At 32.9% G+C, this 27,116-nt stretch overlaps 1 protein-coding gene across 8 annotated transcripts in view; it reads left to right on the top strand.

Moving 5' to 3' along the window:
- The window catches only part of LOC139524863 (aquaporin AQPAe.a-like), a 43,720-nt gene that overhangs the window by 8,155 nt on the left and 8,449 nt on the right, over positions 1 to 27,116 (top strand). Inside the window, exons 1-4 of one of the 8 annotated variants that reach the window (XM_071319982.1) lie at positions 6,021 to 6,153; positions 10,575 to 11,206; positions 15,744 to 15,824; positions 18,108 to 18,570. In XM_071319982.1, coding sequence (XP_071176083.1) covers positions 10,628 to 11,206; positions 15,744 to 15,824; positions 18,108 to 18,356 — 909 coding nt within the window. In that variant the 5' untranslated portion in view covers positions 6,021 to 6,153; positions 10,575 to 10,627 and the 3' untranslated portion in view covers positions 18,357 to 18,570. Of the gene's footprint in view, positions 1 to 6,018; positions 6,172 to 7,527; positions 7,597 to 10,135; positions 10,306 to 10,574; positions 11,207 to 15,743; positions 15,825 to 18,107; positions 18,571 to 27,116 lie in introns of those variants that run through there. The other 7 variants (XM_071319983.1, XM_071319984.1, XM_071319976.1 and 4 more) reach the window with 7 other exon arrangements.

Raw genomic sequence — 27,116 nt, 5'->3', positions numbered from 1 at the left:
AATTTGAATTTCATAGATCCTTGTTTTAAGTTGTAAATCAAACAAATTTGCAGAAAATCTTGATAAATTGTCTCAAAATGTTATTGTGAATGTATCAATTAATAACTTAGAATCATTAATGCATCTGGTATCAAACTTTTACACCTACATCCAATATCATTACCATTTAAGACTTATCTGTGACGCTTGGGTCAATACAAATAAATGGCCAAATAAAGTACTAAGTTGAAGACCATAAAGGATCCAAAAGCTACTTACTTAATGATACTTAATGATGTTTTCCAGTACAGGATCCTTCACGGTTCCTCTTCACCAGACTCATATAATTGAATATTGTCTCCATTATTTCTGATGCTGCTTCCGGTTAATTCAGCTCGATAATCAGAATAATAGATTTCTTCGTACTCCCAGTATCTATCTAGCCTATTTTTGAATGAGTTTATAGATGGCGCTTTAGTTACTTTATCTGGTAACTTGTTCCATAATTTGGCTATTCTTACAGAAAAACTGTTTTTCCTCAGACTTGTTTTGAATCGTTGGTGAATGATTTTATTACTGTTCACTCTTGTGCTATGTCTATTTTCAGTGCTTGAAATTAATTTAAGGAATGAACTTGTTTCTGGATCGTAATTACCATTTAGTATCTTATATGTCTCAATCATGTCCCCTCGGACCCTTCTATATGACAATGTTGGCAGCTTGAGTTTTTTCAGTCTTTCCGGGTAGCTCAATTTATTGAAACCTGGTATCTGTCGTGTTGCCCTTTTTTGTACATTTTCGATTTTGTCGATGGATTTCTTTTTAAAAGGTGACCATACAGAGCTAGCATAGTCTAAGTGTGTTCGCACTAATGTTTTGTATAGAGATATGAAGATTTTTTCGTTTAAGTTTTTAAATGTCCTTCTAATTGCGGCAAAAGTTGAATTAGCTTTATTCACTTTTTCGCATATGTGTCTTTCAAAGGTTAGATCTTCATCAATTACTACTCCAATATCTTTCTCTTCTTGACATTTACTTATATCATGACCTAATAGTTTGTAACTTGTCTTTTCTTCCCTTACCCCTCTACTTATATTTATGTGTTTGCATTTTTCTGGATGGAACTTTAACAGCCATGTATCACTCCATTTCTCGAGATTTTTTAGATCATCTTGCAATATAGTTTGATCTGTTTTGCTTTCAATAATTCTGAAGATTTTTGTGTCATCCGCGAATAAGTAGGCATCTGATGTCACGCAATCTGGCAAATCATTTATGTATAGAACAAATAACGCTCGCAAGGTTTGGCCAAATACAACTGAAACAATGTATTCTTTTTGTAGAAAATCCTTAATGTTTCTAACAATTAAAAGTTCGAAATATTATCTCCATGTTCCCATTTAAACAACGTTTCTATAAAAATAGCAAACATCAGATAACAGTTGTTTTTGTGCTGGTAGAGTTTTTATTCCCCGAGGGTATTACCAGCCCAGTAGTCAGTACATCTGTGGTGTCATGAATAATCATCGTTATGGTCATAATTATATATAATTAACTATATTAACAAAACTTTGAATTTTTGAAAAACTAAGGCTTTTCTACCTCAGGAATACATTACCTTAGCTGTATTTGGCAAAACTTTTAGGAATTTTGCTCTTCAACTTCGTTATTTATTGGGGCTTTATAACTTCTTTTTAGTCGAGCGTTACTGAAATGTCTTTTTAGACGAAACGCGCGTCTCGTTCAAATGCAAAATTTCAACCCTAGTTACTATGATGAGTTTATTCATTAGGTAAGAACACAGTTCAAATAAAGCTGAGGCAAAAAATAAAAATCAAAAAGCTGAAAAGTTTGGTTTTAAATAAGAATAATGATGCTTCCATCTCATTCTTAAACACAAAAAAAGACTTATTACAAAATCCATTGATTTCGCTTTCGGTTATCTTGGTTTTGATATTTCTACAAATTGTCCTTTTTCCGTGATTACTTACTAAATGAACATCTAGTATATCACTGTGAACTTCAAATTGGATATACTGCAAATATTAGAAGGTTTTTGCTTTTATGTCATAATCTTCACCTTAAAGTTGATGCGGATTGACAACTTAACTTGAAATTAAACATAAAAGTTCTTCAAGTTGATGAATCCGAAATCACTATCTGGATTCGTCATCAATTGAAACGCTCCCCCTCCCCCCCCCAAAAAAAAATCCATTGAGATGCAATACTGTGTAAAAACTTGCTGAGATATGTGATTATTAAGGGACCTTGAAAGAATGGCCAAAACCACTTTGCCTGAGGGATTTGAAACCTTATAAACGAAAAAAATGAAATATATGTTATAAATCCTTTAAGTGGCGTAGCACGGTCTACTGAAAAGGGGTAACTTTGACATACGCATTTAAGTATTGCCAACGTTTTATGGCAACCATACGGCCTTCAACAATGAGAAAACCCCATTCGATTCAGCCGGCTATAAAATTAAAAGGCCTCAATATTAAAAATGCGAAACAGTTCAAACGAGAAACCCAATGGCCTAATTTATAACTAAACAATTTACGAAAAACAAATATGACCGACTTACTTTATAACATAGTTTTGTATACAATAATATTGACAAATTGAGAAACGATTGAAAAAAACTAAGTGCAAACTCCCTCAGGCATAAAATATTAGATCATATAGGTATAATACCTTTACTGTTAATTTAATTTAACTTTACATTCAGATGTTTTCAATGTGAAGTAGGTAAAAGTTATCCTGTGTCATGATGCCTTTTTAATGTAAAGGTGGATGAAAAAACCCTGACCAGTCTACTTTCATTGTATTCACTATAATAATGATACTATAGCTTATAATTGTTTACGATTACTTAATCACCATGTACGCTTAGCTGATTAACAATATTAAATCTTTATAACAATTCTAACACATATTACTACGGAAGCCGATAAGGGCCATTCAAAAAAAATTAATTATGTCGTAATTACGACATAGCATGTCGTAATTTCGACATAACATGTCATTATTACGACATCGCTATGTCGTAATTTCGACATAACATGTCGTTATTACGACATCGCTATGTCGTAATTTCGACATATCATGTCGTAATAACGACATCACTATGTGGTTATAACGTCATAGCTATGTCGTAATAACGACATAGCTATATATAAAAGAATATGTATTATGATTGCCAAGAGACTAAATGACACAGAAATTAACAACTATAGGTCATCATAATACCCCCAATAATTAGAAAAGCCCCTGCATAGTCAGATATAAAAGAGGGAGGAAAGATACCAGAGGGAGAGTCCCCGAAATGCTGTGTGGCAGACAGTGTTATTAATTAATTATTAGCTCCCTTGGTAAAACTCCAAATTTCATATTTAATGTATTTCATTGTTAAATACTTTACATGAATCTTAATAAGTTTATATTTGTTTATTCCATAGCTTTTGCTCTTTGAATTCATTGGTTAAAGATTTTTATTTATATTGTAAAGTTTGATATTTAAAATTGAGAATGGAAATTGGGAATGTGTCAAAGAGACAACAATCCGACCATAGAAACTACAACAGCAGAAAGTCACCGAGGGTTTTTTTTTTTTTTAAATGTAGGGAGATATTCCCGCCCCCGGAGGCGTCCTTCAGCTGCCCCCTAACGAATTAAATACTAATTCAGTGATAACGAACGCCATACTAATAACCAAATTGAACACAAGAAACTAAAATTAAAATAATACAAGACTAACAAAGGCCAGAGGCTCCCGACTTGGGACAGGCGCAAATATGCGGCGGGGTTAAACATGTTTATGAGATCTCAACCCTCCCCCTACACCTCTAGCCAATGTAGAAAAGTAAACGCATAACAATACGCACATTTAAAATTCAGTTCAAAAGAAGTCCGAGTCCCCGAAGATGAAACCAAAGAAAAAGCATCGTTGCAAATTCTTTGGTTACCTTCTTTGGATACCTTCAGTGAGAAACCTATATATTTTATAGCTTTCATCTAAGTTCAATAAGATACCGGCCGAGGAAGGGCCGTACAGCCAGACAAGGTTGATATCAACTTCTATTTGTTGGAAGAATCATACGTGGAATTTTATGAGGACTGACATTACAAGCCAAGCATTCCATCTCCCTTTAAATAAGCGCAAACTACATGGCTTCTTGTAATAAGGGTGAATTGAAGTATTGATTGCTCTATTTCTACTTTCAAACATTGGGCACGATGTTCCTACAACCCCTAGGATTTAAAACAGAATCTTCGTAATTTCATCCGCAAAACAAAATAAAAATGATAGAAAACACGAACCAATTTTTAAATAAATTCAATATATGTTTTAAATTATGTTTTTACAGCTCTTGATCCTATACTAAGTAATATCTAGTATATTTGACGATTAAAATAAGAAAGCTATATGAAAAAGAACGGATGTCCAACGTTGCATTTATGAAAAACTGTTTTAACTCTTATGTATAGTGATCCGGTTTCTGTAAGGGATATAAGCCGATAACAGTCCATTCTGTAAAATATTGGACAGGTCTGAGGCCGCAGGCCGAAGACCTGTTCAATATTTTACAGAATGGACTGTGAGAGGCTTATATCTTACTTAAAACATTGTTTAACACGTCAAACAGGTAAAACAAAAGGAAAAGCAAGAAAAGATTTCTTTTCATTAAGTATGAAAATTGTTTTGTGAATAAACTTCTTTACATTAAAATATATCCTACATGTTGGCCCCTATAAACAGTAGCTCAACTTAAAAAAATAGACATGAAGAAAGTACAACTAAAGGTAAACAACATGTATTGCTACATGAAGAATAAGACACAGAGTATACGTATCATGATTTTTGGGTGCGCAAAGACAGCTCATAGTTTCCGCTCATAGTTTCCGTGACAAACAAACAGAACCAGAATCAACCAACATTATAAAAAACCGAAAAAAACTTGAAAAAAAGTCAAAAACCCTCTTCGACGCCGCATTTAGAGATGAAATGCTTGGCTTGCAAAGTCAGTCCTTATTATACTCCACGTATTATTCTTCCAACAAATAGAAGTTTATATCAACCTTGTCCGGCTGTACATACCTTCCACGGCTGGTACCTTATAAACATGAGATGGGATCTATAATAGTTATCAAAGGTACCAGGATTATAATTTGAACGCCAGGCGCGCGTTTCGTCTACATAAGGCTCATCAATGACGCTCATATCTTTCTTTTTTTTTTATAGTGACGCTCATATCAAAATATTTATAAAATCTAACAAGTACAATGTTGAAGATATAAAATACTTAAGTTTCTCACTGAAGGTATCCAAAGAAGGTAACCAGAGATTTTGCGACTATGCAAATAATAAACTTTACAATATAAATAGAAATCTTTAACCAATGAATTCAAATAGTAAAAGCTATGCAATTAACAAATATATACTTATTAAGCTTCATAAAAATTATTTAACAATGAAATACATTAAATATGAAATTTGGAGTTTTACCAAGGGAGCTAATAATTAATTAATAACACTGCCACACAACATTTCGGGGCTCTCCCTCTGGTATCTTTCCCTCCTCTTTTAAAGCTGACTATGCAGGGCTTTTCTAATTATTGGGGGCATTATGATGACCTATAGTTGTTAATTTCTATGTCATTAAATCTCTTGGCAATCATAAAACATATTCTTTTATATATAGCGATGTCGTTATTACGATGTCGTTATAACCACATAGGTATGTCGTTATTACGACATGATATGTCGAAATAACGACATAGCGATGTCGTTAAAACGACATGTTATGTCGAAATTACGACATAGCGATGTCGTAATTACGACATGTTAGTCGAAATTACGACATAGCGATGTCGTAATAACGACATGTTATGTCGAAATTACGACATGCTATGTCGTAATTACGACATAATTATTTTTTTTTGAATGGCCCTTATCGGCTTCCGTATATTACTATAAGATTGGACGCAATTACTTTTTGATTAAGTCGTGGCTAAACTGGCAGTTGAATGGTCAATTTAGTGAACCAAATTTACATCGAGTTACATTGAGAGAAACCGGTTAGTCTAGGATATACTTGGGTTGAACAGTAAATTGTGCGACACGATTTCGTTATTTCTATTTTGGTAAATGAAGTTGGGAGTTTGTGATTCAAGGTAAGAGAGGACTGACAAGTAAGTAAGTGTAATACTTCCAAGGTCGGATTCATTTTTAAAAGTTTGATGATGTGATTAAGGTTCATGTGGATTCTATGGCTAAAATGGTTGCATGTTCACCTCAAAATTTTCTCTGAGTACAGACAAACCTGTGCATCTGGAAGTGATCTAAGGCATAGCATGCCTTAGATAAATAAAATTCAAATGCATTGTAGGTTTAATAGAAAATTGAAAACTTAACTGGATTCAGAAGTGCATTTTGTTTCGTCCCTGCAGAAGATGATAAAATAAGCAAACAGTTGAGTTTATGTTTCCCAATCAAACCAGCTATGAAAAGAAAATAACTATATTTCTATTGCCTGTATTTTTCACTTTCTGTTGGTTGATAGCGTTTGATTTTTTCTGTTTTTGTGACCTTTCTCCTTATTTAATTTGCCTTGGAGTTCGGTATCTATGTTACCTTTTCCTGTACTAACCTTCATTTTCTACAAAATTAAGCGGTATTTAGAAGATTATCATGCAAACCTTTTCGTGTAGTTTCTCTATCTGAGGTACTGCGTAGAACTTAGAATATGACTCCCCATTCTGTCACAACACTTACAAAAATATTGGAAATGAGCTGATTTCATTTGAACTTATAGAAAATATTGCATTTGTATAATTTATCGATTTCTAGAATGTCGTCCCTCCCCTCCCCCCTAAAAAAATACAACTTGATTCTAGGAGTATTACTGGTACATTCATTAACAAGTGCAATAAGTATTTTTATACCACTATTTCTATTTCAAGTTCTTCTTCTTTAGTTACGGAATACCATCAACTTTTTGAGGATTACTTTCCGGCGCATGCCTGTATGAGGTCGCTTTAAGTTAATTTCATTTTTTTTTTTTATTACTTTTATTTATTTATGAAATTTACAATTTTTTTTAGTTTCAATTTTTACATTTTTTTTATATATATTTTTTTATAACTATAAGATAAAAACAAGTTCATCACTTTATTTATTAAAACACATACAGGCTTGTAATTATTAAGGAAGAAGTAGAAGATGCTTAATTACTATGGATTTTTAATATATGATTACCATGCAGATACTTTTTTTTTAAAATAATTTTAAAAATAAATAAATAAATAAAAGTAAAATATATAAAACAAAGCCAGATGTCTTATTTCAGGTCATTTAGTCGGTTAATTACCGAAATTAAATGATAAATACACGCATCGCCCAACAAGGTGTCTCACGATTGAATAATTTGCAATACCATGTATAGCCTACTGTTACATAAGTAAGGAAACAACCATCCTGAATGTAAATTAATAACCCTAAACGTTCTTCGTCATAAAACGTCACGTGATATAGGTAATTTATTTGAGGTTTATTGCTCGTCATAATATTAAAGTCGATATTTGTTTGACAAAAGTAAAATTTCTTACACACACCAGGCAAGTTATATTATTTCTAGACAGAACTATGATATAATATTAAAAAATGTTATCACTATTTTAACTATTTTTACAATGTCACTACTTATAAAACAAAAATTGACCACTTCACCGGTATTTAAAAACCATAACATGTAATTTTATTATTCCAGTAGTACATGAATTAACCTTTCATGCTTTCTATATACTCAAAACATCCCCAAAATGGTCAGTGCTGTTTTAATGAGTATCAAATGCAAAGCGATAAAACATATTAATAGTGTACTTTTATAAATTGTTACTTGGATGGAGAGTCGTCTCATTGGCACTCATACCTCATCTTCCTATATCTATAAACAGTAGAATATTTTAATCATTCAAATTATATGTTCAGCAGAAAAACGGGTTTCAAATCCATTCCGAAAATTCCCTATAATTAATTAGTTGTTATGATCTGTTATGAATGATTAAATGATTTCAAAATACGTGCTTAACGTTAAGCAGCAAATTTAACATATGTAATCAGGACCACACACGTTGTACAAATCTTAGTCTATGCTTAAATTATTTATTTATTTAGAGAAATGGGTTTCGTAATTTAGCTTTTAGTAACTGCGAATACGCTTGGGTTGGTTCTTTTCTTTTGTCATTTTTGCTTAATTGTTGCTTTATATACTGATCTGATAATTTCAACACTTTTCGACCATTTTTAGATTTTGTTCTAATCTTAAACTGTTGCAGTATTGTCCTAGGTTAGAGTAGTTGAACGATCACAAAAATTGTAAACCCCGCTCTTTATCTGCTAATGTCTCGTTGAGGCTAATGTGCTTATTTCTGGTAGGTAGTCCGATGGTTTTGTTGGTTGTAGTCTGCTATTACGTTTTTTTTTGTCTGTATATTAAGCTGTAATCACGCCGTTGGTTTTATTTTTTGAATTGTTTTATCTTTTGTTATCTCGGTACCACTATATTTTACAAAAAGGTACTAGTTTTGCCGTGCGATGACCTGTAGTTGTTTGCATTCCTTTTCTTTGATCTTTGGTTAATAGTTGTGTCTTAAGCAAACCTATCTTCTTGATTAACATATAAGACAAAAACAAGGAACTGATGATATGTATAGTAAATATGTATGGAATTTAAAATATCTTATATAATTAAATGTGCACGGAATTTGATATATATTATATATTAAGAAAATCTGCATGAAATTTAATATGTATTATACAAGAACACCCCCACATATTGCATAAGAACACCCCCACAAATATATGTATAAGAGTACATCCACATATTATATGACCTCCCCTTGTCTTCAGTCATCATTTCGGGGCTGAATAAATTAGACGTTCACAATTCTTTCTCGATCATTTTAGGGTTAGATTGGCAACAAAACTAGGGGTGCAAAATTATAACAGTATTTCTATACGAGATACGCGAGCTTCCAATCTGCTTCTGAAAGAATAACATTTGCCGGTTTTCATATTTTAGTTTTATAATAAGACATTTCCTTTTACAAAACAACATGACAGTTTCTTTAAACTTTAAGAGAATAGTATTGTTATATTTGGAGTATCGGTCATCAGCTTTAAGAGAATAGTATTGTTATATTTGGAGTATCGGTCATCAGCTTTTATGTTTTATTTTATATCCAACTAAGCCATTCTTATTTTGGTTATTTGACATCAAAATTCGTAGACTGACATACTATCATGTCCATCGTCTAATTTCATATTTATTTGAAAGACGAACGGAAAATCGCTTCCGTGTACAGATGTTAAAAATGTTCTTCTTAAAATAGAATGTTCGTCAATAAATTTGCGTGTAGATGCATTATTACCGCTGTATGAAAAATATGAATGACCAAAGTAAAAACGAAGGAGAAATAGCATTGTGGAATATGAAAATTAAAGATTTATAACTGCATGTGGGATGTAATTCGAAGATTTATAAAATAAAATAAAAAATTGGTTGAGATCAAGAACGACAAAAAGAAAAATAATGAACGGGAAATTGCTGAGGGACGTAGCAAATTGGCGATTTGTTTGGATGACAGTCGTTGATTTTTCAAATTTTAAAAAGGCCTATAGATAAACAGAACATGACAGTAAAACGTAAATAACGAAAATTCAATATAGACTGGGAAATGTCATACTCGAATAACCAAAACAAAGTAAAAGAAATTTCACTGTGTGATATCTATTCTACACTACAGTGTATTGTTGGGTTCAGTTTTAGGATCAACATTATTTAGTATATCGATGTTTAATTTATCATATTAGCTATGATTAAGTAAATAACAAAAACTATTCCTCCTTTCTCATAAGGAATAGGTTACTTCTTTATCTGTATATTGTACTTTGAATTATCTGAGTGACATAGAAAAAAATATTATGAAAGGGTTAAAAGGACTGCTTTACGTGCACACGATTTATTTGATAGCTTCTTCAATAGACTTTTCATATTAAAAATGTAGGAAAGTTCTGTGTATTTGGTTCATGCGTATCCGTATTTTATTTTTAATTTACTTAATATTACATAATATATGTATGATTATTTCATTCGGGATGGTTCTATGTGCAGGATGTATATACCCGAAATTAAAATCCAAATTTGAAATAAACCACCAAATTAGAAAATAATTAATCTGTTGGCATATGTAAACTTAAAAGATTCTCGGTCAAGTGGCAAACAAAAGTGGATTAAATATGTTTGGGTTAAGTTTGATAAATAAGTAAGAAATATCAACAAACAAATAAAGGATTACAACATAACCAAAGAAAGTATTCAGATTCAAATGTTGTTAAGAAATTCGACCACTGTCCAGTAGTAAGGTCCGAAATCTGATATTTATTTTTAAATCAGAAAGTTGCTGTTGGTTTAATCGGTAGAGGCCCTCGTTTATCAACCTGACGACAATGTAGGTAAATAGAAGAATTGATATGTACAGGTATACTATCAGTGCTCCTCTTAACCGTAATATAAAATAGTTATATTTTACAGATACAGCCATACATCACTGATCACTTTGATGGACATGCTTCAAACACATCTAAATGAGTAGATCTAATTTACTTATTACTTTGAGAATGGCTACCAGTATTGACGATTTGAAGTCTGTATTTTTCTGGAGAGCGGTTGTAGCTGAATTAATTGGTACTTTGCTGCTTGTGTTCGTAGGCTGTGGCTCTTGCCTCTCGTGGGATGAGGAGAAGACGAACTATAACCCAGTCGTTCAGATAGCATTTTGTTTTGGTCTAAGTGTTGGAACCATAGTATGGGGGATTGCTCATGTTAGTGGCGGACACATTAACCCAGCTGTAACCAGTGCATTTTTTATAACCAGACGAATAAGTTTCGCCAAAGCTATTTTTTACATTGCGGCTCAGTGTGTCGGAGCAATTCTTGGAGCACTCATATTAAAAGGCGTGACACCTTACCAGCGCTGGGGTGCGCTTGGAACTACTGGACTAAATAAGGAAATGGAGACAGGACGAGCGTTTGGTGTGGAATTTATGATAACGTTTGTCCTGGTTTTCACTGTGTTTGCGGCATGTGATGGGAAGAGAACCGATCTGAAAGGGTCTGGACCATTGTCTATTGGGCTCTCTGTAACCATGTGTCATTTGTTTGCTGTAAGTAAAACTTTAGTCAACGATTCCAAATCACAACACGCAAAACGCACCGTTTCAGCTGCTTCTGCTTTATATATCTGTATTGAATTTCAGTACAGATATATAAAGAACGCACCGTTTCAGCTGCCAATACAGAAATATAAAGCAGAAGCAGCTGAAACGCTGCTTAAGGTCATTTATTTATTTTTCATTTAAGAATATTTTATTTGTAATTACATATAACGAAAAGGATAAAAACAAACTTATCACAACTTAGATACTCCTCTCCTACATATGATAAAGTTATTATATATGAATATAAACACGCAACACCAACATTAAATAATATTATTTGTAAAATACTTATAGCTAAAAGAAAGTTCACAACTTCCCAAATAAATAAACAACATCCCTGCATCAAAAAGCTTATTCCTCACCATAATAAACTATATTAGTTCAAAATAAAAAATAAATCTTTATACAGGTCGAAACGTTCGCTTTTTTTAATAAGATACACACAAAAAAATGAAAACAACACGTTTGATAATTTAATGCGTCCGAAGCCTCACCAGGAACGCTCACAGCCAAATACAAAACTTCTTACTGGTGAGTCTTTTGTAGACGAAACGCGCGTCTGTCGTAAGTAAAAAATTTAATCCTGGGGCCGTGTCAACGAAGGTGTCCTAGGACTAGGACATGTGTTAGGATGGTCTTAGGACACGTCTTAGTCATAAATCAGGTTAAAGAAAGTCTCCTAAAATAAGATATTTCCTAAATTTGGTCCTAAAGTTAGGATATAAAAATGGTAAAAATAGGTGTTTTAGGATAGTCCTAAAGGTTACAATGTCCTAAACAATCTATACATGGGACTGACCAAGGGGATTTTTAAAAATTAAACTTACTATGAAAATTGGAGTTAAAGATACCTGAAAATTGTCATTCACTTTGAATGCGAAGGATAATGTTATGCAGTGTAAATAGATATAAGAAGTTGTTGTATGAGTGTCAATGAGACAACTCTCAATCCAAGTCACAATGCAGCTTGTAAAAAGTGAACCATTATCAATAGGGTAAAGCACGGTCGTCAACACGAAGCTTTGACTCACAAGATGGGTATGAATGTCAAAGAAACAACTCTCCATCCAAGTCACAATGCAGCTTGTAAAAAGTGAACCATTATCAATAGGGTAAAGCACGGTCGTCAACACGAAGCATTGGCTCACAAGATGGGTATGAGTGTCAAAGAAACAACTCTCCATCCAAGTCACAATGCAGCTTGTAAAAAGTGAACCATTATCAATAGGGTAAAGCACGGTCGTCAACACGAAGCATTGCCTCACAAGATGGGTATGAGTGTCAAAGAAACAACTCTCCGTTCAAGTCACAATGCAGCTTGTAAAAAGTGAACCATTATCAATAGGGTAAAGCATGGTCGTCAACACGAAGCATTGGCTCACCGAACAGCAAGCTATAAAGGGAACCTAAAATCACGAGATTTGAACCATTCAAACAGGAAAAGCAATGCTTTAATTTTGATCAAACAAAAGAGAAACGAGAAACACTTATGAACGACATTAGCGATTGGCAACTACTAAAAACAGGTTCCTGACTTAGTAAGTCAGGAGTCAGGAACCTGTTTTTAGTAGTTGCCAATTGTTGATGTCGTTAGGACAGGTGCAAACAAATGCAGCGGGTTTACACGTTTTAACAGGTGCCAAACTTCACCCTAAAATGAATGTAACATCACGACGTAAAAAGACCCACTTTAAAATATCAAAAAGATTGATTTGCAATATAAAAAACATCGGGTTATATAAGTCTATTTTTTATTTTTTTTTAAATTTGGCAGAATAATGTCGTAAGTGAAAAAATACAAAATTACCATATAAATTGCCAAATAATGCAAATAGAATGAAGATGGAATGCATGTTTTCTTTTTTCTCAATTTCTGTGTTATATGTTAATGTTATATAAACAGAATTACCGTTAAAACGCGTTATCATGGAATGATTGTGTATAGATTTAAACACATTGTACTTATCATTCACCCACAGAAACGGGTATATCTGTTATCAAGTGTATATATTTTATCTCAAGAATATGGTGTCGGGGTTATCAAGGATACCTCCTGTACTGTGTCTCAAGGGTCTTTATTCGACGACCCCCATCATTGAATGACAGGTCTTAAGTTAATAAGAACCCCAACTGGTGGTATGTCAATTGTATTTAAGATCTGCACTATCTATTTGTACATACAGTCTCACTCATGCATTGTTGAGGGTTTTTATTCGACGACCCCCATCATTGTAGTACAGGTCTTAAGTTAATAAGAACCCCTACTGGTGGTATGTCAATTGTATTTAAGATCTGCACTATCTATTTGTACATACAGTCTCACTCATTGTTGAGGGTTTCTTTTCGACGACCCCCATCATTGTAGTACAGGTCTTTAGTTAATAAGAACCCCTACTGGTGGTATATCAATTGTATATGAGATCTGCACTATCTATTGGTACATACAGTCTCACTCATTGTTAAGGGTGTTATTCGACGACCCCCATCATTGTATTACCAATTTTTAGTGAATTAGAACCCTCAACTGGTGGTTGTCAATTGTATTTGAGATCTGAACTATCTATTGGTACATACAGTCTCACTCCACTCATTGTTGATGGTTTCTATTCGACGACCCCCATCATTGTATTACAGGTCTTTAGTTAATAAGAACCCCCCACTGGTGGTATGTCAATTGGGTCTCGAAAATCAAGGGTATCATTGATGATATTTATTTTCTCACCATTGAAGTCAGTAGCGAATTACGAAACTTTCTAAAGAGGGGGGGGGGGGGGGACTGACTGCCAAAGAGGGGTCTGCTCCACTCATGCTTCAGTAATTCCATAAATAATGAACAAAATCTCCTGCAAAAGAACCCGGCTACCATGACCCCCCCCCCCCCCCCCCCTAATTCCGCCAAAGCAAATTAAAAATCTTACAAACAAATATAAAAGGTGCTCACAGTATTATGAAATATCAGGCTTGATTTGCAAGACGAAGAAATCCAATTTATTATTTGCTCATTTTTGACAAATCCCATTGACTAAAAGTTGACCGGAGAGACGATATATATTTGCTATTCATTGTCTCGTTCATTGTAGGTCCTTTTGATTGTCTAAAACATTATGTCTTTCTTACCTTTTAAAGTTGGGCGTTTATAAAATCGAAGGTTAACCAAGAAAAAAGCACTAAAAACTGACGATTTAACCCAAATCACAAGTTTTAATAGCAGCTATACATATTTATTTACTTATATGTATATATCTGCCGTTATTTTTATGTGAAATGATCAAATAAAATCCAGTATTTTATTAACCAAATCTGGCCCACAAGGGATTAAAAGTAATATTACACACATATATAAATGTATGTGGATTTCCTCATATAAACAAATCCTTGTCATTTTTTTCTATTTTAAATTCCTTAACATTTTGTGACATCTCCTAAAATGGCAGTGATTTGTAAGAAAGGAAGCTTTTTCCACCGGCTAGGACTTTGATGTCAGTGAAAAAGCCTGATAAAACATAAAAAAATGCAATTTAATATATTTTTTTATTCATTCAATCATAAAAATATTTTTATCCAATGCGTAAATTGTGCCCGGAATAAATATGAAACAAATTGTCGCCTTTCAGCGCTAACTGTTGATCAAATGTGTTGTAATTGCTATAAAAGATTGTTTTTACTACATATGTTTAGTTTCGGTTATAAAACTTTAGATATTTTTTATCATCAGAGTCAGAAAATATACAAAAAGTCAAAATCATATTTATATTAAAGTTCAGAATATATCACCAATAAAAACTGTATACACTTTATAACGATTATGTCACTGGTCAGTTGGGTAACATATTATCTATGTTTGTAAAAGATTATTTAAATCTACAGTCATGTTTACCGTTCATCTTGAGTATAATGTTCAAACCTTATTGTTTACATTGCTGTATAGCGTTGTCTACAAGTATCACTCTGACCATCATAAGAGTGTTTACTTTGAAGTAATGTTATGTACAGAAATTGAATTTATGACTCGCTGACACGTGGTGGAATGCAAAAATCATAAACATGATTTAGAAAAAAAATATTTCATATACAGTCGTACTTCGTTGTCTGGAACTCGGTTGTGTCGAAAACTCGGATGAGTTTAGGTCCCAGTAAAATTCCCGTTGGATCAATGCATATGTATTAACCTTTGAGAAGTCGAACTCGGTTGATTCTAATACTCGGATAAGTCAAGTAAATTCTATAGTCCCGTCTCTTTTAACAACCGCATATTTAATCCTAAAATTGAGAATGGAAACGAGAAATATGTCAACGAGACAACACTCTACCAAAGAGCAGAAAACAGCCCAAAATCAACCAATGGGTCTTCTACACAGCATGAAAATATCGCACCCGGAGGTGGGCTTAAGCTGACTCCTAAACAAAAATGTGTACTAGTTGCATACTATTGTAGACATCAAATGCATAATACTAATTATATATTTATTTGTTTTTATTTTAGATACCATTGACTGGTTCGAGTATGAACTCTGCGAGAAGTTTTGGACCAGCTGTTGCCATGAACAACTGGGAAAATCACTGGGTAAATAATATACAATTTGTCGTATACGTTTCCCCCCGGTTTTTGTACAAATCAAATGATTGTTTAAATTTCCCTCAATTTCAAATAAAATTACTTCGTATGGACTGTAACTTAAATGTCAAAATCGCTTTTTCATTCACGGCCATTGTAAATTTCAAGAAGGTTTCATGTCTGTACAATCGTTGTTCATTTGTAGGAAAATTTCGCATTTGAAGAAGTTAGGATTTTTCAGTATACGGATATGGAAAGTAAACTGCACATTAAAAGAAAACTAAGAAATATTGATGTCATCGTCAAATACTTCAATTAAAGTAACACAAATAGACAGAAAATGCTGAAAAAATATTTTTTTAAACATTGATAAAAAAAAATATATAATCTGCTAACTGCTCTGTGGTTATAACCAACAAGAACAGGATATGTTTCGCAAATACCTAACAAGACAGCCACAACTATTTCAGGCATGTAACATTTGTACTAATAAAAAAGGTTGTACAATGACGTCACATACATATTCTTTAAACTACGCAGTAGATTTAAAACAATATAAAAAATAATATGAACTCTATAAATTACGAGCTTATTATACTTTTGATCATTCTAGATGAGTTATTACTAGATGTATGTCACGTCTGACTTATACATTTGATTAGCAACTTTTTATAAAACATTATATGAACACTTTCATGCATCACTGACTTTAGCTATTTCATAATCTTTTTCTGTCATTAAATGCATGTATGCATCATATTTAATTGATTTCTCAGACGGAAGCAAAGTCACTAATAACGCCTTTTAAGTGATAAGTTATTACATTTAATTCCCAAATACTACATCATTCAGGTGCAAATTGCATAAATTTACTGTTGGTGGAAATTGGTTTTTGATGTAAACAAATATACAAATAAAAGCACTCCTTAAATGTAAATAAATGCATTGAAACGTATGTTTTGAGCAGTTTCACGATTTTACTTTGCTTTAAAAGGTATTTGTAAAGCCAATGAAAGTCACTTCTTATATAAGGAATTCATATGATTTTATAAGATACACAACGTGTATCCTGTTTATAAAGGATGAAAACTGACAAAAGAAATGTGTAGCTTTGGTTATATCCAAACAACCTGTCAATATGGGAATCTGTTTTACTATTAATTATTATTTCAAGATATCTCGTATAAGATATCTTATATTTTAATACATTTATGCTTAATTTACACTATAAAATATCTTCTAAAGTTTCTAAGATATCTGATAAAGAAAATTACATGTATAAGACATCTTGTATAGTATATGAGATTAGTTTATAAGATAATTTATAAATTTTCTTTATATAAGACATCCTACATACGTTATAAGATATCTCATATATAATATCAGATATCTATTATCACGTTGTGATTGATTAAATGCCGTCACGTGGTGACCCCCTATGAGACCGTATGGGGTTAGTAAGTTTCATATGGGGTTCATGACGCGTTAATGGTTAATGTTGTTGTGTTTCATTGTTTACTTTTCAACAAAACGCCGCAGAAAAAGTCCAGCGTCCGATAAATTAGTTATACGGTTAACTACTCAGTGACCCCCCTACGGATCCATAGAGGGTTAGTAAAATCCATAGTGGGTGAGGCTGGAGGCCGAGGTGAACCATATAACTTATATCATAAAGTTTATCAGATATCTTAAAATTGAGAATGGAAATGGGGAATGTGTCAAAGAGACAACAACCCGACCAAATAAAAAACAACAGCAGAGGGTCACCAACAGGTCTTCAATGTAGCGAGAAATATATTTAGTTTATAAAGGATTGTAAGAGGAGTCACAAGGACGCGGAAAATATTGATCTATTGATTGATTGGTGCTTCCTCAGCGTTTATAGCAATTATTTCATGCATAATTTATGGGACGATAAGAATGAGGACCGTCGGGGGGATTAGGGGCTAAACAATGTATGAATTCTGGAAAATACAGGGACAGACATTTTACCGTCAATCGGGCCACTTACGGATCCCACAATCATGCAGAGAGCATGGTACTATCTCGAAACCAGGCAGTGGATTTCACGTCCATGCTGACCGCATGTAGCTGCGAATTTATAAACCCTGCATAGTCAAACTGATGAACGTGTTTTACTACTGACAAGAAAAAGACCAATGTTACCATATTTATATACATTTTGTACATCAGTCACCTTTTGGGGTTGATTCCATAAGGATTGTGATCAAACCACTACAGAGAGGAAACTTTGAATTGGTGTACCTTTATTATTGTTTTATATTTAACTAGGTGTACTGGATTGGTCCTATTCTGGGAGGTGTTGTTGCTGGATTATTGTACGAGTATATATTTGCTGCGAACGCTTCGATGAATAAAATAATGGAATTCCTTCTGTCCAGCAGATATGACACAGAAGACTTCCCAGCAAAAGAACAAAAACTAAAAATTATGGTGGATTCTGATGAAGATAATATATTCAATAAAACAGAAGAGAACGTGCAAATGATTATGCACGAAAAACATCACGAATCGTCATAGTAGTTTCTTTTAAAAAAAAAAGCATAGGATCACCTAATAATTACATTTTAGTTGAAAGAAAAAAAAGAAACATGTATGCTAGGGTATTTCACATATCAGATCAGCATTGTAACATTGCCATATATAGATGCTTTGGATTTTGAATGTTGTTGGAAGAATTTGTATGCGTAGCAAATGTATGCCAGAATAAATAGAATTTATTTATTATATCATATTTAATTGTTGATTGTCAATTGAAATTTCACTTGTTCTGTCTAAAAGAGGCTCTTCTAATATTTGATCACATAGGAATGTATGTTTTTTTTATAAGTTTATTTAGATTCGTTTAATTTCGTTTCACAAAAAGCTCCAAATAAGATAGCTTAAAGCATTTTTTTTTTACAATTATCCGAACACATAACGTATATACCTGTATGTGTGTGTCGCTTCACCACCAGATTTCAATAGTCAGCATGCATGCACAGTGTTATTTGTAATACGTACTTTACCAGCCGACAATGAACATTTTTGGAAATAATCATATCCCATCCGTATTCCCACTAGTTTATGGGTGTCGTCTAGTTACTCTAAAATTTACTACTTTGTAGCCTTAAAACCCTAAATGAAATGAAGTATGTGGTGCGAAGTTTGCTTCAATATGTCCTACTTACCATCTTAATAAATGAAAATATGATATGATTGTCAATGAGAAACGTTCCACCAGAGACCAAATGACAAAACAGTTGTTTACAACTATATAGGACATCTTATTACCTTCAACAATGAGAAAACCCAATACCTTACAGTCGGCTATAAAAGGCCTCAAAATGACTAATTTAAAACAATTCACACGAGAAAATTGACGGCCTGAGGAATTTCTCTGATTATTTTTGTAGTTTTCATGTTATTCTAAAAATGAAAAAAAATCAGTCTTCATTTGGCCTGCCACATCTGGTACATGTCTGTTGCTCCTTGACGACTAGAATTGACAAAAAACTATACAATGTTTATTTCATTTATTAACACTGGATCGATACTGTCGTAATGGACTGTTAGATCCAATTGGAATCAGACGTCAGTGCTGTATATATGGTATACTGAAAGTCTTTTATAACAAATATGCATTGTAAATTCCACGTTTATAAACGAAGAAATTTTACAGAAAGTAAAATCACAAAAATACTGAACTCAGAGGAAAATCAATTCGGATAGTCTATTATCACATGGCAAAATCAAATAACAAAACGCATCCAAAATGAATGGACAAAAACTATTGTTTCAACTCCCCCAGACAAATTTCACCTTAGGCTAGATGAATTTGGTTATACTGTTTGGGTCCTTTCGCTCATATGGCACCATACGTTTCATCTTATTTGCTTTCGAATAGTAAGGTTTCAGCGTTCCTGATGGATTTAAATCCAGAAAAGAGCTTTCAGACGCACGGAATTTATAAGGTGTAAAAGGCTGATGTGGTATGATGGCTAAAGAGACAACTATCCTACCAAGTTCATCTATCCACTCGACATGGATATACTAGTAAGCAATAATAGGTCATTATACGATATTCAACATACACTGTATAGTCGGTTGTAAAAGAACTGACATGAATAATGTGATACAATTCAAACGAGAGAACTGGTGTTCTTGCTCATCATGACTGAACAATGACAACCACTGAATTACAGGATCCCGACTTGGGACAGGCACAATTATACGTGAAATATCAATACAGTGTTGCTTCAGCATAACACAAGAACATACTTTAACAATCATTTGCATTTGGCTTAACTCAATAGATCAGTGTGAAGCATAAAAAAACCCACAAAACACCGATATAATAGAAATCGCAGTTACTGAAAACAGTAAAGTACAAGCAGGAACATATATATACTGCTCTCAGGTATACGTATCAATCAATATACATCTATATTTTGTTATGTTTTAATTTTTTAATTTGCTAAAACAAAATTTTAGTACCGATATAAAAATATTTAAAGATTTTACGACGGTGTTAAATTTATAACTGTACAAGTGAAATAAATTACGTTTTTGCATTAACGAAGGATCAATGACTTTACACGGACCGATTCGTGTTTATTTCATTTCCACTAAGAGTTATAAATTTGCTTGGTTATTGTTCATCTGCTAGTAACCTGTTTTATCGCATCAATTCGAGTCAGGAAAATATATAAAAAGAGAAAATCTGCCATCAACGCCAAAGTTCTCAAATTGACAAAGACACTCATTCAAAAATAACAGAAGACTAAGAAGACCCCCACTTATGAGGTTCCATAATTGGAATAGGCAACGGACTATACATTTTGTATGTGACCGGGTTAATTTTGTTAATAACATTTTTCTTAAACTCCGATGGCCTAAAGCTTCATTCAAACCAAAAATGGTCGCACATTTTCTTTAAATTTTGAAACTGATATAACTTGAAAAACAAACAGTATTATTTATTTACTCACATGAAACAAACCGGGGTGTGGTATTCAGTACGTAGGAGAAACTGGACGATATTTATCTAAACGCACTCAAGAACATCTGTATCGTTTTAAAAGACCCAATAAATTCAAAAGTATCATTTACCAACACCTTAAGAAGCACAACCATCCTTTTAAATATTTAGCAGTTCAACCTTTAGAAGTAGTAAATAAGCAGCCTTGTGAATCGCATTCAAAGTACGATCACGGAAAATAATTGAATTAAATTGGATTAAAAAATTACAGACAGTTTACCCTCTCGGTCTAAATGATAATATCATGGGAATTGGTAATATATCTAGAACCAATTCCGTTAACATTTTGGATATAGTTTCTAAAACTGTTCGTAAAAAACGTTCTCACGGTCGTAGAACAAATCGCAATCAAAGAAAATTTCGGGCCAATCATACCAATATTTCGGACCTAATTTCTATTTCAAAAAACAAAGGCAGACATTATCTGTTAACAAAACTCTGTTCGTTACCGGTTAATAAGTTAAATAAAATTTTGGAGGATTGCAAAACAATTTCATATAGCAGTCCTATTAAAGTATGAAATTGTTCAAATTATTATGACATATTGTTATTCTAAATTATTTTCCAAAATTTATCGCCCTGAAGATCATAAAAAACATTTTATTAAAATTAAGTATGTCAATAAAGGCTTTGATTTTGTAAATATTGCCGGTATATTTAACGACCATTCTGTTAAAGAACAAATTCCTGGATATTTTGACAATACTGAGCTACCTCTTATTTGTTATATTTACAAGAAATCTACCCGGAAATTTGTGTTTAATTATAGTCAATTGTGTAAAGATGTTAATATCAGTGAAAATACACCCACTTCATGTAATTGCAGTAATTCCGAATATATTTATGGACCAATTTCCCATGTTATAACAGTAGATCTTAACATCGTTCAAGACCGAGAGTTAAAATCATTCCTCAGTAAAGGACCTAAATATAGTCCCCCGTCAATTATTAATTGGAATGAGTGTCGTAATATCATCCACGACTCACTCCATACTTACTGTATGAAATGGATAAAACGGGAAAAAGCTGACAAAAAATCTGTGGACTCTTTTTTTAATTCAGTAATGAAGATAGTTGATATACGTATTCAACATTTTAAAGAACATTTTACTATAAACAATAACCACAATAAACCTATTTCTCGTATCAAACATAAACTAAAAGAACTAGCCAAGGAATTTGTTTTTGTCCCGGCCGATAAAGCTGCTAATAATATTATTATTGTTTGACGTAAATTTTACATTGAGGTTCTGAAAAAGGAAATCACCAATTCACCAACATTCCAACTGACTCCATTTTCAGAAAACGAAATCTGTAACAAACATAAACTTTTAGCCACCGCTTTACAAGCAGAGCCAAATACAATGAAAGTCCCAACTATGTATTGGCTTCCGAAGCTACACAAAACCCCTTACAAATATAGATTTATTTCGTCTTCAAGCCATTGTTCAACTACTAAATTGTCTATTCTTCTTACCAGCACACTTGGTACAATTAAAAACCTGATAATGAATTGTTCAAATGAAGCCTTCGAAAATAGTGGAATAAATTACTTTTGGAGTGTCAAGAACTCGTTAGAAGTACTTGATAAATTGCATGCTTATATTGGTGATTTTGAATCTGTTCAAAGTTTTGATTTTTTATACCATATTGCCTCACATTCTCATTAAGAAAAAATTCACACACCTAATTAAATGGGCATTAAAAAAATCAGAATGTGAATATATATGTTCAAACTCTTTTAGGTCATTTTTTAGTAGCAATAAACAAAAAAACTATGTTAATTGGACATGCTTTGATACTATATATGCCCTTGAATTTTTACTGAAAAACATTTTTGTTCGCTTTGGGGATTCCGTATATCGTCAGATTATCGGAATTCCAATGGGGACTAACTGTGCACCACTTATTGCGGACCTGTTTTTGTATTGTTATGAGTTACAATTTTGGACAAAAATAAGCAAAGACCCATAGAAACAACATCTGATAAACAAATTTAATAATACTTTTAGATATTTGGATGATATTTTGGCTCTCAATAATGACGACTTCAGTATGTATATTAATGAAATTTATCCTGTTGAACTTACTTTAAATAAAGCTAATACTAACAATGACCACTGCCCTTTTCTCGATCTTGATATCTTTATCACTAATGGAAAGCTGAATACTAAAATTTATGATAAAAGGGATGATTTTTCATTTCCTATCGTTAATTATCCGTTTTTAGATGGTGACGTTCCCTTGTCACCATCTTACGGTGTTTATATATCTCAACTTGTACGATTCGCTCGTGTATGTAACAATGTTTTAGATTTTAACGAGAGAAATTTATGTATTACTGAAAAATTATTACACCAGGGTTTTCGATATCACAAACTAGTCAAAACATTTACTAAATTTTATCATCGGTATAAAGACATCATTCGTAAATATAGCTCAACATGCAGACTTCTAATACGTTCAGGTATTTCACATCCATTTTTTTATGGAAATATTCTTTATAAAGCACAAAGGTGTCAGTATTCACCTCAGAAACTTACAAAACCTTTGAATAGACTTATATTAAGAAGGGATATAATTACGATACTGTTGTCAAGTCATTAAAGATTGCATATTTTGGCGTTAATATTGAGTCACCGATAAGGTCTTTGCATCGGAACTAAACACATTTATTCTAAAAACAGTTGTTGGCATGACACGGGTTATGTTCTTCTCATATATGTTATGATTGTATGATACTAAACCCCTAACGGGAAGGATTGTGCCTGATAGATAAAGGCAGATGTGGTGTGAGTGCCAATGAGACAACTCTCCATCCAAATAACAATTTAAAAAAGTAAACCATTATAGGTTAAAGTACGGCCTTCAACACGGAGCCTTGGCTCACACCGAACAACAAGCTATAAAGGGCCCCAAAATTACTAGTATAAAACCATTCAAACGGGAAAACCAACGGTCTAATCTATATAAACAAAACGAGAAACGAGAAACACGTATATATTACATAAACAAACGACAACTACTGTACATCAGATTCCTGACTTAGGACAGGTGCAAACATTTGCAGCGGGATTAAACGTTTTAATGGATCCAAACCTTCTCCCTTTTTCCGAAACAATAGCATAACATCACAACATAGAAAAACATACGATAAAATATCAATTGGCAGACTTAACTCAATCAAAAAACGTATGATGATGTTCATATGATGAAATCATAATCTTTCAGTCAGTTTAATTGAAGTCTGGAGCTGGCATGTCAGTTAACTGCTAGTAGTCTGTTGTTATTTATGTATTATTGTCATTTTGTTTATTTTCTTTGGTTACATTTTCTGGCATCAGACTCGGACTTCTCTTGAACTGAATTTTAATGTGCGTATTGTTATGCGTTTACTTTTCTACATTGGTTAGAGGTATAGGGGGAGGGTTGAGATCTTACAAACATGTTTAACCCCGCCGCATTTTTGCGCCTGTCCCAAGTCAGGAGCCTCTGGCCTTTGTTAGTCTTGTATTATTTTAATTTTAGTTTCTTGTGTACAATTTGGAAGTTAGTATGGCGTTCATTATCACTGGACGTACCGATTATCAGGTTATCTGCATGTTGATATCGTAAAATATCAGCTGCGAGACATAATATGAAGCTTTTTGTCGAGTGAGCGTAGCGAACGAGATCAAAAAGCCTTCATATTATGTCAAGCAGCTGATATTTTACAATATCAATATGCAGATAATCTGATAATCGATTTATCGGGCTATATTTGCGTGTTTCAGAAGTGTTTTCTTTGTTTCACCAGCACACAAAAGATGACTTGATAAGTTCGGGTCAAAGTTATTAACGTCGGTTCAAACATTATGACGTCGCTGATATGTCCGGGTCAAAGTTATTAAGGCCGGGTCAACGTATTTGACGTCACAAAGACATGATACGGAATAATATTAAGAGCTGAACAGAGTGATATATATAGACAGTGGGACGACCGATAATAGTATATATTTGTTTAGGGGCCAGCTGAAGGACGCCTCCGGGTGCGGGAATTTCTCGCTACATTGAAGACCTGTTGGTGACCCTCTGCTGTTGTTTTTTATTTGGTCGGGTTGTTGTCTCTTTGACACATTCCCCATTTCCATTCTCAATTTTATCTAAAATGTCCGAACCCGTCCGTAAAAATCGTAAAACGTGTTGTGGTCTGGCTAGAACGTATGTCTGAGACTAAACAATGTATACAATGCGACCCTATTAGTTCTACCATAGTCCTAGTACTCAGTTTACACACAGTTAAATGTCGTTTTTCATAACGAATGGTGAGAACGAATTTGGATGTGACGAGTGCATAACTATATATATAACAATATATAACAATATCTAATAGCATCGAGTACCATATTTGCAAACATTTTGCATAAAAAGCGACGGATAAAGTTAATACGCATGCCCTTCAACATAGCAACCCTTAAAGTACGCAAAAATGGTCACATTATTTATTAATTTGTAATTGTTGTACTTATTACAGAATCTTGACAAGGATCGTTTGGATCGGTTCAATTTTAAATCTATTTCTATGATTCAGTATGGATTCAAAATTAAGGACTTAAACCAGAACAGCAGGTCAAAACCGTTTGAGGTCACCTTGAAAAGGAGGAGGAGTTGCAACTTAAAGAGTCAGTTAAAGTACACAGTTGCACTGTTGCACAGACAACGTTTCAGTTCAGAAGAACTGGATTCTGATTGGCGAAACATTCGAGGACTGATATCTCGCCAGTAGTCATAATAATGATCATAAACATGCCTGTCCCAAGTCAGGAGCTTGTTACTAAGTCGGTGATATTTGTCGCATGTTGCTGTGTATCATATGTTATTCGTGTATAGTTTTTTAAATCAGATCTTTTTCTTATTTGAATTGTTTACATTTGTATTTGCCTTTTATAGCTTACTATGCGGTATGCATGGTTTTTTTTTCATTGTTGAAGGCCGTTTGGTGTTAATTTAATGGCGTAGAGTTGTCTCATTGGCAATCATAAAACATCTTTTTATTTCTTTACGGCTCCACCAATGACATATCAAGTTGCTTTCTTTTTTTTTTTAACTATTTGCCTTAGAAGTTGAACCAAATACTTCAAGAAGTTGTATGAAGGGAGGAACTTGGAAGTTTACCATTGCAGTATAATGTAAAAAAAAAAAAAAAACAACACGAAAGCCTGTGCTAACTGTATGCACTTTCAATGACATATATTTGTAGTTATTTTCATTCGTTTGCATTATCATAAACGTTCTAAAATAGTTATGTTTCATGCTTTGTAAATTTTAAGGCAATTAAAAACAGGAAAAAATCATTTGAAATGGGTTACCCTGACACTATACGTACATATATTACCCAAAATTCGGTCTTAGATATATTTTAATCATATATCAAAATAGATCTAAATCGTTTTAATCACTGATGTGTTGACTCATAAATCTTACAAACTTTTTATTTTCATTTAAACTCTTAAAACTGAATTTTCCTTAAAATAATAAAAACAAAATTAGCATAGTTGTACTGAAAATTCGACATTTTTTTTCTGATTGACCCCAATTCTCCCAGGTAAATCAAAATGCAGAGAACATTTATTATAAACTCCATATTTATAAATTTCTATTTACAAAAGAGGGTGAAAGATATACGGAGAGAGATTCAAGATCGAAACATAAAATAAAAAGGATCGGGCACAATTTATAACAACTTTAATAGTCCTCTCCTAAATATAATAAAGTTATACTATATGAATATAAAGACCGACACTAACATTAAATAATAATAAATTTGTAAAAAACTTATTGAAAAAAAAACCTTCAACTAAGTAAGCAACAGTCCTACATGTACGTCAAAAAGCTTATTTTTCGTCATAATAAACTATATTAGTTCAAAATAGAAAGAAAATATCATTATAAAGGTCAAATGTTTGCTTTTCCTAATATAAATAAGATACAAGACTTCTTTAATTAAGGATGCATTTTTAATAGTTTAAAACACCATCTTTTATATTCAGTAAAGTACCCGCAATAATTTAAAGACGGGACAAAAAGAAACGTTCGCTTTTCCGAATAAAACACAATTACGAAGAGTTCTATTCTAAAAACACAGTTTGCATAAGGTTTCAATTTATCTATAATACATAGTTAAGATGAACAATTAGATATCAAGTCAACGACATGGGTATCTATCAAGTTGGATGTAGAAAATGCATAACCTCCGATTTTTTTGAAAAAATTTACCACGG

The sequence above is a fragment of the Mytilus edulis genome, chromosome 5 (genome assembly GCF_963676685.1).
Source record: "Mytilus edulis chromosome 5, xbMytEdul2.2, whole genome shotgun sequence".
Taxonomy (NCBI): domain Eukaryota; kingdom Metazoa; phylum Mollusca; class Bivalvia; order Mytilida; family Mytilidae; genus Mytilus; species Mytilus edulis.
Note: the sequence above shows the minus strand (reverse complement) of the source record. Positions and strands in the feature narration are given on the sequence as shown.